Raw genomic sequence first — 20316 nt, 5'->3', positions numbered from 1 at the left:
GAATTGTTTGAAAATTACCACTGCTTAGCTAAATTAAATTTACTTCAGAACTGTGCTAAGTCAAGATCTATGTATTTAAGCTTTTTAAAACCCCACAATTTTGTTGGCAAAAATGTTTAACTTGAAGAAATACAAGTATTTGTTTAACAAAAAAAAAAAATCAATAATGCTCCTTGTTTTTCTTCATGTTTACTTTATTTTTATTTTTTATTTTTTACAAAATGTGCACATTTAGTTTACACAAACACGCTACAGCAGATTTCAGGTGTACATGTATTGTACTACTCTTATCCTACACTGGTGATAGCAGAGCAGCCTTCAACATGCTTCTAACATCCCATCTCTACACCAGAATAGATACCTGATTTATTTTTGCAAATGAATGCTTGCAACATACTTTCTACTTCATTAATCCCCTTTCTCAATTTCGGCAGCAATGTCACAATGAAGATTGGCCTAACTCTGAGAGCATTTCACCTAGTTTGAAGTATTGGCATAAACTCCGTGGACAATATACCTTAAAAATTACATGGATGGGGGGTGGGGGGGGGGGGGGGGCAGTATTATATTGTAGGTACATACTTTTTTAGAAAAATCCTTCTAGGTTCAGAATTAATGTCGCTCCAATCTTAATGAAGAAATGATCCTAAAAAAAAGTAATGCATATCTCATATATAGATGATACTATATAGCTGAAGTTTCTATTTTTTTCCTGATTCCGTCTCATAATTAAAGATATTACAAAAAGCTGAAAGATGTTAACCTGTCTAGCAGTCACTATTAGTAGATGTTACTACATAGTGATATTAATTGTGATCACTGAGGTGGGATGGAAGTTTCAAAACAAGTTCATGCCTTTTTCTTTATTAAAGGCAGAAAGACACTCATGAAAACAGTGTTAGGATCCAGTTAAGGTATCTTCATGAAAAACTGAAAGTCAGAAGATCCTTAATTTTAAGTACAGAACTTTGCAGACACATCCAAGAAGAATTAGAAATACAGTATGCAGGACTCCTGATATTCATGTCATGATACATTAAAAGCAGATTTACTAGATAAGTGTGATTGATAGAAGCTTACTCATATTTGTTAGGGAGTAAATCTACCTATAAGCAATTCTTTTTTTGTTCTACAACAGTTCTTCCTCTCAAGTTATCTATTTTGTTAGGTTTGGGGATTTTTTGAAGAGAAAAGCAAGTCAAAGGTGGAAGGCAATTACAGCAAGATGTGCTTTGCACATTGATTACAGCACTTTAACTCAAAGTATTACTCAAAAAATTAGGACTACACTGTACAAATGTGAAAAGAAAATACATGGTAATGCCTCTGTATAAATTAGAAGCTAAGATTTAAGAAATACACTTGAACACCTGGAGCTTAATCCAGTACAAATGAGTAGCAAAACTAAGAGTATTTAATCTCCTTATGATAGTATCTATTTTTATCTAGGGGTTGGAATGATAATAAAGCTGCATAATGTCAGGTCTTACTTTGGGTTTGGAGTAAAAACCTAACTTTTCAGAACAATCTTGTTAACCAAGTAGCCACTTTTGAAGTGCTAAATTATGTAATTTAGAAACTTTTTTTGTTGGGAAAAGTTTATAATAAAAAATTATTTGCATAATACATGTCTCAGTGTAAAGCTGAGTAATTTTATTTATGATAAAGTGGGAAATGCATCTTTTAGATAAAGTTGCAGAATAGCTTGTATGTGTTCATTAGTTGTAGACCTAATGTCTTCATTAAATCACATTTTCAAAGAGCTGCATGGATCGCATTATATTCTCATCCTGTAAAAAACACAACAAAAAAAAACAAAAATCATACACCATTACAAATATAGCTGGCCAATATCTATAGTGAAACTGGGTAGAACTAACTATTTTAGTTAATGACAACATTGTTTTTCAGCTTGTTAGGAGAAATTGTTAGCAGAAAAAGGCTGTTAATGGATCTATGCTGAAATAGGTTTTTGTATATATTAATTAAATCAAAACTATTCTGTCAAGAATATAGTAGCATGTTAAGAAAATTAAATCTGCAATATTTTGGAGTTTATAAGTTTATATTCAGTATAACAAAATACATGTAGACAATAAATACTCAAGGAATAGTTGTTGTATCTGAAGTTTGAATCTGTATGTGAAATTGCTAGTCCTGTGTATCATACACAGCAGCTTTTTTGCAATTCTAGGGCATCCTTTGGCATAACTAGGGGTGACTCAAAACAGATTTGTGTGCATCTTCGCATGAACCGAAGAGTCTGTTGGTTCTGCAAATATCACTACAACACTCTGACTCCTCCACTCAGATTTTCTGTGTGTTCACACTGAAAAATGTTGACTGCTTTCCAGTGCTACTTCTGCTTTCTGATTGGTTTGCATTAGGTAGGTAACAAAGCCTTCAACTTCTAAGTTTGGCGTAATCTTTACTGATGCATCACTCCATATTCCAGTTTTTATCAGTAAATAACTCTCAGCACAGCAGTCAGGAACAAAAAATTTTTTTGTAAAATTTACCTTTCAGTGTATTGAAGAAAGAGTTTACTTGTAGTGGTCTATATTTGGTGGCACTTCTGGATCAAAAATTGCTTGCACAATACAATATATATAAAATACAAGAGTATATTACATGCTCATTGAGCATTTCCTGGTCTCCACTGTAATGATCCTCTTTTTTAATCTGAAGGCACATCCTTTAGTACTTTCTTGAGAGATAATCTAGCCATCTTTAATTCTAGTGAATAAAATGACTGAATTTGATAGAATATTTTAGGAAGCTTCATGAAAGAGGTGCATAAAACCACCACTTCTTAGAAAGGTTATCTCATAGTATTCTCCACTACTGATAGGTATGTAGGCCTTCTGTACATTAATATTCCAATAACACATATTCAGTATCAATTTCCAGTTAAATTATTCATTGTTCAGACTACTGGGTGATTTGCTTTGTAGAAAATGACAAGTCTGAGTAACTTTCTTAATTTATGTTATGAAACACACACAAGTGGGGTTTTTTGTCTCTGATTCCATACGTCATCTCAAGTGATGTTGCTGTAAAAAGTGATCTGCGCACTATTTTATCCTGATAAACTAACTTATGAAAGCAGTGATATTTAATTTCAAAAAAGTTATGTAGATTAATGTTTAAAAGTTTGTTTAGGAAATTTACTATATTAAATTACTGGAAATTAAAATAAACTAGCTTTTTACCACTGCATTGTTTTGAAACAGCAATAGAAGATCACAGATTAATGCAAGGTTAAAGTTTGTTTTAACTGGAATCATTTGTCATTTAATTATTTACAAATGTTTTTGAATATACATTGGCAACTCAGCTCAGCAAATGTGCAAAGCAAACAACATGCTCTTAATTTAGAAAGTGTTTTGACACTTGTATGAATTTTATAATAAATATATCATCACTAATGAAACTAGTAGTTTTCTAAAATCAGCTCCATATTTCTGAAGTTCGCTGTTTCTACACAGAAGACTTCCAATGCCCCTCCTTTAGTCAGTCAAATGGGAAGAGTCTTCACAGAAAACATAGGCTTGTCATAATATTTGGAACATGGTGACTTTTAGTAGCTTGCTTTTTTTTCTTCCATCTTCAAAAAAAGAAAGTAAAAACCAGCTGCTTGCCTTAGAATTCTTTGGCAAGTGTGTCTTTCTCATTTGCCTCTTTTCGGTACATTTTCCTAAACGATTTTTCAAGATAGAGTTGGTTAATGATTCCCTACTCAAGACAGTAGGAGGTGTTAGTGCATACGAAGCACAGCCTATACGGAGCACAAAATATGGATGAACAACCTTTGCCAGATCTGACCTAACTTCAAGCCCACTTTGACCTTTTTCTTACTGAAGTTTGAGGTGGCTCCTTTGTGGTTTTCAGGCTAGCCCAGATCATCAGCACTGTGCTCTGGCTCTGGGTTACTCCTCCAGAAAATATCTATCCATCCCAGAAGCCTTTTTATCATTATCAGAAGGACCTTTAGGGCCTTCATCCTGACATTCACCTATGCACCATGCATGCCTTAGTCCTTTGCCTCTGTTGGTGGTAGCACCTCTTCATGGTGCTGGTGTAGATAGGAAGCAGTGCCCAAGTCAGACCATTTTCCACCAGCACCAAGCAGTGCAAGGAGGTGGTGAGGAAGCAGGTGAGGAACTGGCTAGCACCTAGCCCTTGAGTTAGCCACACTACTGTTTCCCAAGACTTGGTAACTTCTACAAAGCAGGACAGAGAGCAGCTGCTTTCTGGGACTCAGTCCACATACCTAGGGCAGGATAGTCCTGTGGGAGCAGGGAGAATCCTGGAGTCTGGATGACAGACTGGCATTCGAGCACATGGGTATGTGGGGTAGGAGGGCAGGGAAATCAGGTCATACACATTCCCTCTCCCAGACAGAGGGAGGATGAGGGGAAACACCTTTGCTGTCCTCACTTAAACATGGGCAAAGATAGGTCCTTATACCCAGTGACCAGAGAAGATCACACTCAAAGCCTGGATGCTCTGTAGTTCCCTGCATAACTGTTTAACACTTAGTGAATGGACAGGCCATTCTTTGCATTGGGACCATGAATTAAGAGTCTTGAACTTGCTGTATACCTCAGGCTGTACAGTGCTACTGCATTGATAGGTGTGCCAAACCACTAATCATCACAGAGAGGTGATTTTAAAAAGGCCCACATGTATATAATGAGTGTTTAAAAACACAGCAGAGGTTCTTGATGCTACAAAAAAATCTCAGGAACCCATCCCAGGGACCTGAAGTGGAGTCTCTCTATTCAAGTATGCTCTGCTGTGTTCCTTCTTACTCTTAAAGTAAGTATGCCACGCTTTCCTTACTTACAAAACACCAGTGAAAGGTGTTTCTAAGACCCACTAGTTTGGCTTCCAACTCAAAACAGAGGAATGGCAGTTCTCAGAGGCTGGCAACTCTTGCCCGAGATCCTATTCAAATAAAAGGCTCCTGCAGCCTTTCCCTGGCAGAACAGGCTTCCAGTCCATTTTAAGATTCAGACTGGATGGGATCTGAGCTTTAGAGTTCGGTTGAGGGTTTCTTGTAGTGCTTGTCTCCTGGCACTGTTCTGATTCTAGTCCCACTGCTTGAGCTAGAACTGGCAAGCACATCCTCTGTATGCCTTTAGCATATTTTCACGTGCACAAGATGCAGCTCTGGCTGCCATATTCATCAATGGGCATTCCCATTCCAAAGTCTGAGGTACAGTCATGTGTTAGATAGACGGGCCGGGAAGGTTTTGAGCAGATGTGCTCTAACATCAATCTTCGTGCCAAAGGAGGAAGCCACCATAGCTGTCAAAGCCTAGGGAGCAGCAGGTGTGCGTGCCCCTGTTCTGAACATCCTGGTTTTGGTAAGCAAAACGTAATAGCAGAACTAGCAGTGGTCTAGAGAGAGGGCCAAGTGTGATTAAAGGTCTGGACTGGTTTCCCTAGGAGGAAAAATTGAATAAATGAAATACTTTACAGCTTGGAAAAGAGATACTGAATGAAAGGCAATGACAATAACCACTGTTTTTCCATAACACCAAAACATACAGAAAACATAAAAATATTGCATGGCAGGTCTAAGACACAGGCAGATTTACTACAGGAGGGATCACAAGATCATTTAACTTTGCTTTTGGCATTGTTAAATGCTCATGAAAGATGAGACATCTTGCTCCTGGAGTGATGTGACTTGCTGCATGCTGAGGAAAGAGGAACCTGAATATTACCTTTTTAGATCAGTCTTATACCTATTATGATATTAAAAAAAAGATTTTCCTAGAGCTTCCTAAAGGAAGCAGCCACTACTGTCCTTTGTGAAAAATGTAATCCTGAACAGGCTGAAGCCACGTTAACCCCTGAATCAAGTTTCTTGAAGGTCCTGGATTGAATCCTTAACCCAAATCTCATTTGGGAAACCAACTCTTGATATAAACATGCATTACACACTTTGCAGATCAGAGGAATAATACAGGTCTTAGTGGGTAGAGAGACAAAAATTTAGGCAGCGAGATACCTTCTGTATCAAAAAACATTGCCACCTTTGAAGTTAAAAGCAAGTGAAGGTAAGTGGCATGATGAGAACAGTGTCTCTGTCCTATAGCAGTTTAGAGAGCATCTCTCCCATGTATTCTGAATATTCAGAAGAGGTAAATAAGGAATCTTCTAACAACAGATGTGAGAAACTGTGAAGCACATTGGAAAAGGAGAGCAGGCAATTCCTTACTGAAGGCAGTAATTTTCTTCGTAAATGAATCACTCAGCCCATCACTATAATTGCTGTCATATCCAGATTAATCTGTCATTTAACTTCCAGAACTCTGCAGACCTCAGCTGGGAAATTAATCTCATGTCTGTTTCTGATGATCACTCAGCTTTAGCAGAGCAAATGCCTTTAATTTGCACTGAACAAGACCGATAAGCTAGAACCATGGTCAAAGCCATAGAGCGCTGCCGACAGATAAGACACTACCCAGTACCCATTGCTAAGGATATACAGAACAGGCAGTTAGAAGAGCTGTTGTCTGTCTTTCATCCCCCAAAATCAGCAGATTAAAATCAAAGAGAGAATCACTTACCAGGTAACTGTACTCATGAAAGCAACCACAAGGAAAAACTACAGATGCATATAAAAATAGACCACCAATTCTAGAGCATCTTTGCTATTTTCTATTCAGCTTTCCCTGTTCCAAATGGTTAAAAATCTGTCACTCACTAACTGCATTTATCTTGCTAGTCTTGTTCTCTCCTGTCTCTTGTCTACTGCTCTTTTCTTGGTATAGGAGATAAACAATACACACAGGCTATATTGCAGATCTGTGTCAGTTTCATCTGAATCAGAGCTGGCCTGGACAAGGTATCAGTAGAACACCACTATGACTCCTTATGTTTCTCACTGTAACAAATAGCATCGGGTTTATTTGCCACATCAGTATGCATAGTGTAATCAAGCCTATTTTAGCACTAGGTCTAATGTGACACTTTACAGTACATAACAACCTCTTACCACACCAAAGCCTTGTCATCATTATTTTGTACTCTATCGTGTTTCTTTTTCTTGCATCTCTCAAGTGACAAATTAACAGTAGTTCCTTAAATTTCTGAAAATGCAACTTATCTTTCCTCATATCATCTTCTGGTCCAAAAGCGAGCCAGTTTCTGAAGGGCAGAGGAGTGAAAATGGGCTGTAATTCCTGCTGCAGAAGTTTATTCCCATTCCTGGCTCTGGAGACAACAAGCTGCTTTCAGCAGTTGAAGGAAATTAACAGCCACCTGGGTAGTGTAAACACTTGCAACTGATTATCACAATCAGTTCTCCCTCCCTTGCCTTGAGAAAACTTGCCTGCTGTTAACTCCTGCCATCGAACACTTTGCAAGCTCCTTGCACTCTCCCTTTTTAAGGCCTCCAGCAGGTCATGATTCGTTGTTCAAGAAACACTCTGATAGGTGATAAATTTTCAAGCGATATTATTATTGTTGTGACTATATGCCAATCGTAATGGGAATGCATTCCCTAGCATGGGCAGAAAAAAAGAAATAAGTATGTAGCTGAATGTGAAGAAACTTTTTGCTATCAAGTACAAACAAAAAGAGAGAAGGGATGTGGTCACAGTTGTCTAATAAGCGATGACAGTTTGTATATAACATCTTTTCTACAGGTTCAGGTCACAAAATTATTTACATTGTTTAGTGGTTTTGTGTCATGGTGTACATGCATACTCTACCTTGGGAAAATACTGTCTCTGGTATTCGGATTACCATCACTGCCACTCCAGAAGCCTGTGTAGCACTATGATAGCATTAGCCAACAGATACAGGTTCCGTACTTATCACTGGGTACTTACTTTCTGGCAGCTCTCGATGAATTCATCTATGGTAACTACTCCATCTTTGTTTTTGTCCATTTTCTGTTCAGAAAGAATAAGAATGTATGTTTATCCTCCTGAAATCCTGTGTAAAACAAGTCCTTTTTATTATTCATTTCAATTATATGTCAGCCTAGGAACAACCAGGCCAAAATGCTGTAAAGATGTAGGAAGTGATATAGTAGAATACGCTCAAGGAGCTTATTGTTGAAAAAACACGGTGTAATGAGTAGATCTGAGAAACTTGGGATGGAACCACAGAGAAGAAAAAGGATTACAAAATTGGTAGGATATGCAAAACTGTTACAGCAATGAAAATCTTTCCATACCTGCTAACAGAGCAGTCTTTTTGGCTCCTATGTTACCAGACCCACCTGGAAAAATGTTTCCACATGTTGTCTAGGAGCATCCTCCTTGAGAACAGGATAGGTACATTTTCCCATCATATCATATATTGCTTTCATGATATCAAGCATTTCCTGAGGAGGAAAAAATATGTCTGTGTAATGTAAGGTGTGTTGTAGACACTGCTTGAACTCAGAACACAGAAATTATTCTTAGGATTTACATTTTAGAATAAAATTCTGAGATCGTGCTGTGATTTTATGACTGAACAGCTTCAAGAACTACTATTGTCCTAGAAATTCTAGCATGTTAGTTCAGCTTTCACAGATAAATTTTTTTAATAGATGCAGATGTATGGTTTTATTTTAAATTATTTGGAATATGTGCAAGTTCATGGATTGTGGGAAGAATCTCCTGAGGTCTTGTGAATAAAACTAAACAGGAAAAGAAGTTGTGTAACAGCAAGTGAATAGTCAAAGCACATCAGCTTCTTACAACTAAGGTTTCCTTAGAGAAAATAGAAACACCCAAGCACACAACTGCACATAGGCAGAGTCCTTTTACATCAAAAGCTTTTAATTTTGTTAGTAGAGTGGCTTGTGAAAACTATAAGAATAATTATAAAAACAAGTAATCTGCCAGTATGCTGAGAAATTATTCTGTAGATCACTCTTTTATAATAATCATGAAATGTTTTTTCTAAAGGCATAAAATTATAAGTGTAATATATATATATATTTTTACATAAAGACCCGGTTTTAAAAAAACATATTTTTATGAAAGCACTCATTTGGTCTTACTGTAATTTGTGTTTGAATCCCTGCAGAATAAAAGATGTAGGAATCTTTTTATATAAATTCTGTTTCAAGTAAAAATTTTTAGAAGTAGATTCATAAAATAAGTAACAATTTTGGCCCACGTACTTAACTCTTTTTTTGTCCAAATATCCTACCAAACTACTTTTTATTTTAGTGGCTGTATGTGCAAATACATAGGCATAAGTTGAAGCCAAGCATTTCTGTACCTGAAGAATTCTGACCTTTTACAGTTTCTGTGAAGATTTTATCTTTCTAACTTTTATATATGCCTTTAAAATGAGAAAATTATTTTTAGCATATCTAGTTTCATAATATATGTTTATTTGTTAACATGTCTAATTTGACAATGAAACCATTCTTCTTTGAAAGCAGGACTCACTTATACAACTCTTAGTTTCAGTGATTAGTGTAAAAAGTAAACCTTACCTCTTTAGTTATATATCCATCCTTATTTATATCATACAAATTGAAAGCCCAGTTCAGTTTCTCCTGTACTGTCCCTCGGAGTAAAATTGAGAGACCCATAACAAAATCCTAAGTAGACAAAAGGTCTTGGTCAGTTTGGAATTGAGCAGTTTTTCACAAACACTCAGAAATCCAGAATAATGCGTTCGTCAGAAGGACAGAAGTCTGGAAAGATGTGTTGTTTCTATTTTTTTTGCTTCACAGTAAGTGTTAAGGATTGCTTTTTTTTTTTTAAAAAAAGGTAACAATCTAGGCACTGTTGCCAGACTTATAATTAATAAGTAAATTAAGTAATTTTCTATAAAATAAGCCATAATTTTCTGTTAGTGGATTTATCCTCTGAAATGCCTCACATAAGCAGTTCCTGTTGAGCTTAATACCACAGAAAAACAATCCCCATGGTTTAATGGTCCAAAAAAAAAGCTTAAGTGGGAGTTAGATTAATCTAGGCACAGGAGACCAATTTTGGAAGAACTATCTACTAAGGAACATTAAATTCTTGTTAAATCTATACCTTGTTGGAAGTGGAATATATGGTTCCCAGACCTCTTTGAACAATCTGCTGCAGTCAACATTTGAAACTTTGTGTATGCTCCAGTACACCTCAATACTTAAACCCCTTATTGGAAATATGATAGGGAATAATATTGTATGTCCACGTACCACCTTAATGCTTTTGTGACCCACCAATGTTCTATTGCTGTAGAGCTATTCCACAGAAATAAATCAGAAGACTTTCGAGATTATTTATATGTAGTATTTGGTTATAGAATTTTGTTTCATAATTAATACTCTTTTGACAGCAGAATCCCCATTTACATTTAGTGATCATCTTCCAGATTGAAGAAGATATCAACTGGGATGTGTCATCCCCTGTCTTCTGTATTTCTTACCATGATAACTTTGTTTAAAGAATGGCATTTTTTCCTAACTGTCTCCTCTACTTTTTTTCTATTTGATATGCTTGTAAACCCATAAATCTGTGAAATTGTCTCCATAATAGGCTGAGCAGAATATGTCAAGAGCTTGTATTTAAATGTGCATTTCTACGTCATTGGCAAAGACATACAGGAAGTCTTAGAGTACCATTAAAGCAGAGACAATAAAAGCTGAAAAATTTCTTATCAGCACCAGCAAAGTTTATGCATTTCCTTAGAACAGGAACAGTGGAAAAGACTGCACTGCGGTTAGACATAAATCACAAAGGTCTGATGTACCACACAGTCAAATAAGGATGCCCGATACAGTGAAGCATACACAGATATCATGGCCTCAGATGGTCTAGTAGGCACAGACAGCTCTTTTGACAGCTTCAGTCTTTTTAACTATTCAAGTGGTATGCTCTGCGTTTTCTTAGTCTGTCATAAGTTTATGTCTTATTGGTATATGTGCCCTTTGGTGTAAACGGATACATGAATCTTGAAAGAGTTTTGCTCAAATTGTCTTGTCTTCATCTCAGTGACTAATTGAGGGGTCACAGGGTTAAATCTCCAAACAGCTCTTTAACAATGTACTATTAAGTATTAAAATGTTCAAGAAATTCAGAACAGATCTGATCACATTACAGCATTAGTAATTAACCTTTTTAATTCACTACCACGTCTTCAAATCTTTTCTACACTGTTTTACATTCTTGATATAGTTTTACCCTGAAGTCCCTTGCAAAGGTCTCCAATAACCTTATTTTCTTGGAGTATTATATTTCAGAACTCTGAATTTATTTTTAATTTGGCACCAGCAACAGTTTTGCATTTATTCTATCTAAACCATATATATTTTTCTTGTCCTGATTATTTCTCTTTCTTCCTCTCTGTGATGCGCCACTCATATCTTAGCTGGCTTCCTGGCATCGTTTATATCCCCATTTGCAAAGCTGCCCTTCTACCATGGGTTTTAAAAGCCATGCATAAGAAAAATTGACTTTTTGCTGTTTTGCATGGGACTGAATGTCCTTATAAAAGCTGAGACAACTCAAAAACCTTCCAGGTGTGTGCTCTAAACTTTGCAAGAGTGAATTATGTCCTTCCATATTGCATCCACATGTTTGGGAATCATACATAGTTCAGTTCAGGTGCATTGCCTTTGTCTGAGTGTTGTGCAGGAGTCCATCTCAGGAACAATAGAAAGGACTTATAAGAGGAAGTTGTGATGAGCTGAAGAAGGACCAGTTAGGAAGGGGCATCTTTTCTACATACTTGCTTTCATGCAACTGAAGAATACAGCAATAAAATCCTACAGAAATAGAAAATCTGATTCAATGGACATAGGCTAAAACCACAAGGTATTTTGGGCTAGATCCTCAAAGAGAAAAATGCTCTGTATGGTGGAAGGCAGGATAGCTATACTAGCTATTATGCAAATAATCCAGTGCAGAAAGCCATAGTAAAGCAACGGTGCTGAGGGTAGCAGCTGAGCTCAGGGAGCATCTGTCTGTATGCTTGTTACCAACAACTCAGTGACAACACATGAATCAGGCCACCATTTAGCAAGGAGCATGAACTCAAGTCCCCATGATAGTATTAGAGTACCCAGATGTGTTTTTATTCCCGATTTAGACATCTGATTTCCGGGGAGAGAGGAATTCTACTCTTAGAGCCTATTCGTTTTTGAAGAGTCACAGTACTGCTTGGACGCTTACATCCCCACTGGCCACTGAGAGGGACGGTCCTGCTCAGCTGAGCACCTAATGAGGAGCGGTGCATCTGACTTAGGGTCACAAAGGAGCCTAACACTCCAGAGGAGATCTGGGCTGAGACACAACTCTAGGTCAGGTTTCTCTTCAGTCTGTGCCAGCCAAGTTAGAAGCACAGAAGTCTGTGCTTTGGTACTTGCCTTTACTCCTTTCCACAGTCTCCTATTTCTAACTTGCTGGCTTCCTGCTAAGCCTGCTAATACCTGTGAAGACTTCCATTAAATGCCAAACTCTCCCATGCCTAACTTTGATTCTGCAAGAAAGGGGGATGTCTCACTGAAGGGTTGCAAAATGGAGCATCATTGCACCTGTATTGGAGCCTCTGTGCACTCAATATCACAGCCTGCTCACACTTCAGTCCTGCACCACAGCTGTATAAACCTCTGGCTGTGATCTGGGATTAACTTGCATTTGGGTTTTTTCCCAGCAGTGATAAATTATCTCTTAGCAAGGTTGTTGATGACTTTCTGATTGCTTTATCCCTCAGTAAATCTTTGGGGAGAGCTAGTTCATTAATAAATTAATTAACAAGCTTAATAGTGTGCTGTCTCAAATCCATAGGAAAGCTCAAAATTATTCCACCTGATCATGTGTTCCTATGTGTTTTGTTCAAGGCCAGAAGAAGGTAGACAGGCACCTAAATGCATTTTTGGATTTAGACCTTAGGATTTTGGAAAGGAATCACGTGATGAATGTGAGTGACAGAAGTGGTGGAGCCCTGGCGCATATAAAACAAAGATCACTGAGGAGGAGCTGCTCTTAAAAGGAAATATATTTCTTTGTAGCTACTTTACACCAGCTGGTACTAAAATGCTTGAGAGATCACCACTGTCCTGAGAAAAATTAGCTTATTTCCTACATGATATGAACAAGGCTTTTTGTGTCGAACACAGACATTCAGAACCCAAACCATTCTATGATTCTATGATTCATTAAACAGCTACCCTCATATTACTGCCTTGCAGACAATGACTGTTTGTCACTGTTATTATTAGAGAAATATCAAAGTTGTGTTTGATCTTAAGATCTAGACTCTCCTATGTAACTGAGTTAACGTGCTTGTTACTTTATTAATTAATGAAAAATTCTCAGGTAACAATTGAGGAATAAAGCAATCAGGAAATCACCAATGGCTTTGCTAAGAATTATTAATCATTTTTTTTTGATAAACAAATACAAGTTTGGTTTTGATTAAAAAAAAATCTTTAAACATTCCCATTGCATTTGGGCACAGCTTTGTACTTTAAGGCACTCAGAATTAGTGGGATTACTGAGTGACTTTCCTCTCGTCAAGACCACATTTAGACTAGCTTTAATCTGCATGTATAACAAACTCAGGATACTGATTTGGATATTTGCAAGTGGGTGCAATGTGCTTTACCTTTGACTATAGGTCTGAAGTTAATTAGCCTCAATTTTCCTGGCTGTGTAAATAGCCTTGAGGCCTAGATCTTCATTTTGGTTCATTTACAATATTCATGAAGCAAGTGGAAACCTTGCTTTCACATCTGTTTCTGTCTGATGGAAAAAAGAACTTCAGTTCACTAATATGCCAAAAGAACCCTTCAATAGCTGGGTCACTAGGTTTTCTGAAACTGTTTGTTCCTTGTGTTAAAGCAAAACTAGTTGGTGTAACCTATGAAATAAGTTAGTCTCAAAATTGATACAATCAGTGTATCAATGGGATAAGAAGAGGTAGGTTCAAGCGGCTAGTTTCATGAGTTTGTTTTTTTATGCTACATAAAATGCTTCAGTTGGAGAGCCTGACTCCTATCAGAGAGTATACAGATTTAGGGCTGACCAAACTCTAAGGACATAGCAATCTCACCACGCAATCTCATCCAATGAAGGTGTGCATTTAAGTTGTGCTAAAGTCTAACACTTCATTTTTGATGGTTGAAAATTTGAGGAAAAAAGAGCAAAAAGCTAGGACAAATTCTCTTTCTTCTTCCCCACAACTCCAGCTACCACTGCTTCATTAGAAAAAGGAGAGTGCAACACAAGAAATGCCATTCTTACCTACATTCTTTCAGTACCATTTCAGATTTTCATATCCTTTTTACATAGAAGAGAGCCAAAGAGTGTTTTTCATCATAGGTCATTATATTAAATTGTATTTACTCCTACACTTCGATTTAGAAAGTAAACTGGGATGAATGATTATTTAATCTCCAAATTTTTAAATCGCTCTCTTTTTCTCTATCTTTTGTGCTGTTTGTTTGGGGTTTTTTTCTAATGGAAATTAGAAAACTAGAGTACATATTGGTACCTAGGATAAGAAGGAGCAGGAAAAAAAATGACATGATTGTATTTTTCACATTTCACAATATCTACTTTCACATTTTGCAGCTACTTTCACATGATTAGAAAAAAACCCTAAACATCTTTAACATAAGAAGGATGCTTTTAAAATGTCTATCATACAATTTGTAAGTATAATGCTGCTACATGGTACAAGGACACAGAAACAAGAGTCCTTTGACAACAGTAGAGTTATGCTGAATTCAAAATTATTGCAAATAATATCAAAGTCTGGATCACTCTGAGTTAATATTGAACAAAAGTAAGCTGGAAATTTCTGTTTTGGCAATGAAAAAAACCCACTGCTGCCTTTATTTTTTGTGATTTATTTCATTCCAAAGCCTTTTTTATACAGAGACCTGCACTTTGAGATATTAAAATCCCTTAAAAAGGGCTTCATATCTACTGCATTTCTTAAGGCTTTCTGTCTCAGATACAAATGTCAACAAATTGTCCAGGAAAGATACAAAAGCTTCTTTTGTTCTCAGTATTCTTAATGCTAACAGCAGAAATACTTCTCAAATACTAATGCTAAAAATGTTTTCTCTCATCGCCTCTGCTGTTGCTGATTTGACCAGAAGGATTCCTTGTAGAAATAGCCTATGTACAGAAGATGTGAATAAAACCTCCAATCCTACTTCTAGTTTCACATGGAGCCCATTGATTTCAGTTGCCTGGAAAAAGGTAGATGGAGTTAATGTTTTTTTAAATAAATGCAAATAATCACAGAATTATAGAATAATTTGTGTTGGAAGGGACCTTAAAGATCATCTAGTTCCAACCCCCTGCCATGGGCAGGGACACCTTCCACCAGAGCAGGTTGCTCAAAGCCCCATCCAACCTGGCCTTGAACACTGCCAGGGATGGGGCATCCACAGCCTCTCTGGGCGACCTGTTCCAGTGCCTCACCACCCTCACAGTCAAGAACTTCTTCCTTACACCTAATCTAAGTCTACCCTCTTTCAGTTTAAAGCCATTATCCCTTGTCCTGTCACTACATGGCCTTGTAAAAAGTCCCTCTCCGGCTTTCCTGCAGGCCCCCTTTAGGTACTGGAAGGCTGCTCTAAGGTCTTCCTGGAACCTTCTCTTCTGCAAGCTGAACAACCCCAACTCCCTCAGCCTGTCTTCATAGGAGAGGTGCTCCAGCCCTCTGATCATCTTTGTGGCCCTTCTCGGGACTCGCTCCAACAGGTCCATGTCCTTCTTATGTTGGGGCCCCAGAGCTGAACGCAGTACTGCAGGTGGGGTCTCACCAGAGTGGAGTAGAGGGGGACAATCACCTCCCTTGACCTGCTGGTCATGCTTCTTTTGATGCAGCCCAGGATACAGTTGGCTTTCTGGGCTGCAAACGCACATTGCCATGTCATATTGAGATTCTTGTCAACCAAGTCCCCCATGTCCTTCTCCACAGGGCTGCTCTCAATCCATTCTCAGCCCAGCCTGTATTTGTGCTTGGGATTGCCCCGACCCATGTGCAGGACCTTGCACTTGGCCTTGTTGAACTTCATGAGGTTTGCATGGGCCCACCTCTCAAGCCTGTCAAGGTCCCTCTGGGTGGCATCCCTTCCCTCCAGCGTGTTGACCACACCACACAGCCTGGTGTCATCAGCAAACTTGCTGAGGGTGCACTCAATCCCACTGTCCATGTCACCGACAAAGATGTTAAACAGCGCCAGTCCCAATACTGACCCCTGAGGAACACCACTCATCACTGGTCTCCACTCAGATATCGAGCCGTTGACCACAACTCTTTGAGTGCAACCAACCAGCCAATTCCTTACCTACTGAGTAGTCCATGCATCAAATACATGTCTCTCCAATTCAGAGACAAGGATGTGTTGTGTGAACGGTGTCAAATACTTTGCACAAGTCCAGGCAGATGACGTCTGTTGCTCTTCCCTTATCCACCAATTGTGTAACCCTGTCCTAGAAAGCCACCAGATTTGTCAGGCATGATTAGCCCTTACTGAAGCCATGTTGGCTGTCACCAATCACCTCCTTATTTTCTATGTGCCTTAGCATAGTTTCCAGGAGGATCTGCTCCATGATCTTGCCAGGCACAGAGGTGAGACTGGCCTGTAGTTCCCCAGGTCTTCCTTTTTTCCCTTTGCAAATAAAGGGGTTATGTTTCCCCTTTTCCAATCAGTGGGAACTTTCTCAGACTGCCACAACTTCTCAAATATGATGGATAGTGGCTTAGCCACTTCATTCACCACATCTCTCAAGACCCACGGATGCATCTCATCGGGTCCCATGGACTTGTGCACCTTCAGGTTCCTTAGATGGTCTCGAACCTGATCTTCTCCTACAGTGGGCAGTTCTTCATTCTCCCAGTCCCTGTCTTTGCCTTCTGCAATTTGGGTGGTGTGGCTGGAGCACTTGCTGGTGAAGACTGAGGCAAAAATGTCATCGAGTACCTCAGCATTCTCTGTGTCCCAGGTAACCAGGTCTCCCGTTTCCTTCTGGAGAAGGCTCACATTCGCTCTAGTCTTCCTTTTATCACCAATGTACCTATAGAAGCTTTTCTTGTTGCCCTTGACGACCCTGGCCAGATTTAATTCTATCAACCAGGGCTTTAGCTTTCCTAACCTGATCCCTGGCTGCTCAGACAATTTCACTGTATTCCTCCCAGGCAACCTGTCCTTGCTTCCACCCTCTGTAGGCTTCGTTTTTGTGTTTGAGTTTGTCCAGGAGCTCCTTGTTCATCCATGCAGGGCTCCTGGAGTTTTTGCCTGACTTCCTCTTTGTTGGGATGCATTGCTCCTGAGCTTGGAGGAGGTGACCGTTGAATATTAACCAGCTTTCTTGGGCCCCTCTTCCCTCCAGGGCTTTATCCCATGGTACTCTTCCAAGCAGATCCCTGAAGCAGCCAAAGTCTGCTCTCCTGAAGTCGAGCGCAGTGAGCTTGCTGTGTGCGCTCCTCACTGCCCTAAGGATCTTGAACTCCGCCATTTCATGGTCACGGCAGCCAAGGCTGCCCTTGAGCTTCACATTCCCCACAAGCCCCTCCTTGTTGGGGAGAACAAAGTCCAGCATAGCACCTTTCCTCATTGGCTCCTCTATTACGTGGAGAAGGAAGTTGTCATCAGTGCATTCCAGGAACCTCCCGGATTGCTTATGCCCTGCTGTGTTGTCCTTTCAACAGACATCGAGGTGGCTGAAGTTCCCCATGAGGACCAGGCCTTGTGAACGTGAGGCTGCCTCTAGCTGTCTATAGAGGGCCTCATCTGCTCGGTCTTCCTGGTCGAATGGCCTGTGGCAGACCTCCACTATAATGTCACCTGTCCCTGCCCTCCTTTTAATCCTGACCCATAAACTCTGGGTCAGCTCCTGATCCATCCCCAGGTGGAGCTCCATGCACTCCAGCTGGTCTTTGACACAGACGGTGACACCCCCTCCTTGTCTCCCCTGCCTGTCCTTCCTAAAGAGCCTGTATCCTTCCATTCCAACACTCCAGTCATAGAAGCCATCCCACCACGTCTCCGTGATGCCAGTATGATCATAGCCCTGCAAGCGTGCGCACAGCTCTAATTCCTCTTGTTTATTCCTCATGCTACGTGCATTTGCATAGAATCATTTAATCTGGGCCCCTGATGAAGCTGACTTACTAGCTGGAATTCCTCTGTGTTGCTCTTGAGGTGCTCTCCCGCTGACCTGTGATCCCTCTCCAGGCTCCGGACATCTATTGCCGTCACTCGCATCCAGCTGGTAGTAGTGGGATGAACTGAGGTTCCCCTCGCCCAGCAACTTTAGTTCAAACCCCTCTTCACCAGCTTGGAAAGCCTATGACCAAAGATGATCTTCCCCTTCTTTGATAGATGAACCTGGTCAGCCCCCAGTAGACCAGGTTTCTCAAAGCAAGTCCTGTGGTCTAAGTAGTGGAACCCCTGGCTGGGGACCAGTCCTGTAATCATTTGTTGATTCACCAGACTCGACTGGCCCTTTCAAACCCCTTCCCTTTGACCGGGAGGACTGATGAAAAAACTACCTGCACTCCAGAGTCCCTTACCTTGCTCATCACTGATATCTGAATGAATCTGGTGATCTGCTTATAGTCCCAATTGCGGTATAGATTTCTGATCACAGTGCACCTGCTTGGTGAGGCTTCTCCTTCCATCTTACATCAATAATAAAGCAATGAAAATGCTTTAAAAAAATTTTCCGTCAGACCTCACAGCATCTTTCACTCAAGTAAATCATAAAAAATTTAAAGTGGGTGTGTTTACCCCAATCCAATCTGAAGTTGTAAGGATATCATTCGTCCATTATAAACAAAAAAAACCAAAGCAAACATATCCTTTTGCAAATAAACTGAGAGATTATTTTTTTAATTTTATAGCTTAAAATAACGGCTCCTTTGCAGTATTTTGTACATCCTGTTTTCATCTACACTATTGAAGTGAATTGCCCTCTATACCATGTTATTGCATTGATGACATCAGCCTTTGCAAGTGATGACATCAGCCTTAGCAGGGAAAGGCAGAATCTTGAAAACAGATGGGGCAGTTAAATGGAGGAAGAATGAGTTTCAAACTCTTCTGCCTTGAAATACATTTGCTTTCAAGCCTTTTTTTTGCAGAGCCTTCTCTTGGAAACTAATAGAGTGTGGGAGCAATCCTGTCTTGGCTGAGTCATCCCCATAACATTAGTTGTAGTTCAGAGTCCTTCTCACCTTGCAGAGGCAGGGAGGAAGATAAGGATTATTTTATGTAACTTGCATGTAAATTGAGTTACCTTTTAAATGAACAGATTTATAAAAATACTACCCAGCAGCACAGTCTGAGTTACCATTTTGGGATATGCAAGTGTAAAATAATAATAATTACTGTTGTTAATACATTGGAAGATATTGAAACTTGAGTCACATAAGCTAAATTTTTCATAATGTAAGCCATATAATAAAAACCACCAAACTGGACTTAATTACAAGGAATAGCAAAATATTCAATTGCAGAGAATGAAGTAACAGCATCACTTACCTCAAAACTTACAGATCCATTGTGATCAGTGTCAAATGCATTAAACAGAAAATGTGCATAAGTTGTGGAATCTACAATTTAAAACAGTAAAAATAATTCATAGTAAGCACACCTTATTTCATTTAATTTCATGAAAAAATTTGATACCAAGATATATTTTGATACCAAAATTTGACAGCAAGACTAAATTTTCAATTCAGTTTAAACTTCTTTTTTTGGCAAGGGAGGAGGGATAAGTGCAAGTATGTGGGTAGCTACACTGTTAGGAACAGAAAATCTAAAATTCTGGTCTAGAATATTCATTTTCATTTGCATTTCTGCTAATCACTGATATCTGAATAAACAGCAAAGAAGTCATGTTACTGTACTCTGAAACAACCTGTGTTAATGGGAATGCTACTGTATCAGTTAAATGACCATGATAGGGGATCTATCTCATATGTTAAAGAAGAAAAATGCATTCATTTGTTCACTTTACATGGGGGAAGCAGATAGTACCATCTGTGCATCTGGTATATCATTTTTACTCTGAAGACAGGCCAGTTAGCCAGGTTGAAGCTGAGCTTATCAGAAAGCTGCTGCTGTACTTGGGTCATGTGCTCATCCACAAGTGAGATAAAATCCTGTCTGGAGAAGCAGATTCTTAAAGCTGGGTTGCTGCTTTATTCCCATGAACACCATATGAGGGCTATGTGCTTAAAAACCTTGGAAAAACTGGTTGTGACTAACTGAAATGGTCAATAAGACTCTGAAAGATGACCTTAAATAAGTGATCCCTTTACTAATTGTTTGTGTGCATTTCAAACCTACTGACTAGTGCATATCTACTCATTTTAGAAACACAA

The 20316-nt window shown here is 39.0% G+C and overlaps 1 protein-coding gene across 10 annotated transcripts in view; it reads right to left on the bottom strand.

Annotated features, from left to right (window-relative positions):
- Positions 1 to 197: 197 nt before the first annotated feature.
- The window catches only part of KCNIP4 (potassium voltage-gated channel interacting protein 4), a 460551-nt gene continuing 440432 nt past the window's right edge, over positions 198 to 20316 (bottom strand). For all 10 annotated transcript variants that reach the window (XM_049795527.1, XM_049795573.1, XM_049795536.1 and 7 more), the window contains 5 exons: positions 19472 to 19542; positions 9461 to 9568; positions 8246 to 8350; positions 7851 to 7913; positions 198 to 1790 (listed from right to left, as the gene is read on the bottom strand). In XM_049795527.1, coding sequence (XP_049651484.1) covers positions 1743 to 1790; positions 7851 to 7913; positions 8246 to 8350; positions 9461 to 9568; positions 19472 to 19542 — 395 coding nt within the window. In that variant the 3' untranslated portion in view covers positions 198 to 1742. The remainder of the gene's footprint in view (positions 1791 to 7850; positions 7914 to 8245; positions 8351 to 9460; positions 9569 to 19471; positions 19543 to 20316) is intronic.

Source organism: Accipiter gentilis, chromosome 3 (genome assembly GCF_929443795.1).
Source record: "Accipiter gentilis chromosome 3, bAccGen1.1, whole genome shotgun sequence".
Classification (NCBI taxonomy): domain Eukaryota; kingdom Metazoa; phylum Chordata; class Aves; order Accipitriformes; family Accipitridae; genus Astur; species Astur gentilis.
The sequence above is the reverse complement of the archived record's forward strand: the minus strand, read 5'-3'. Positions and strand labels throughout refer to the sequence as shown.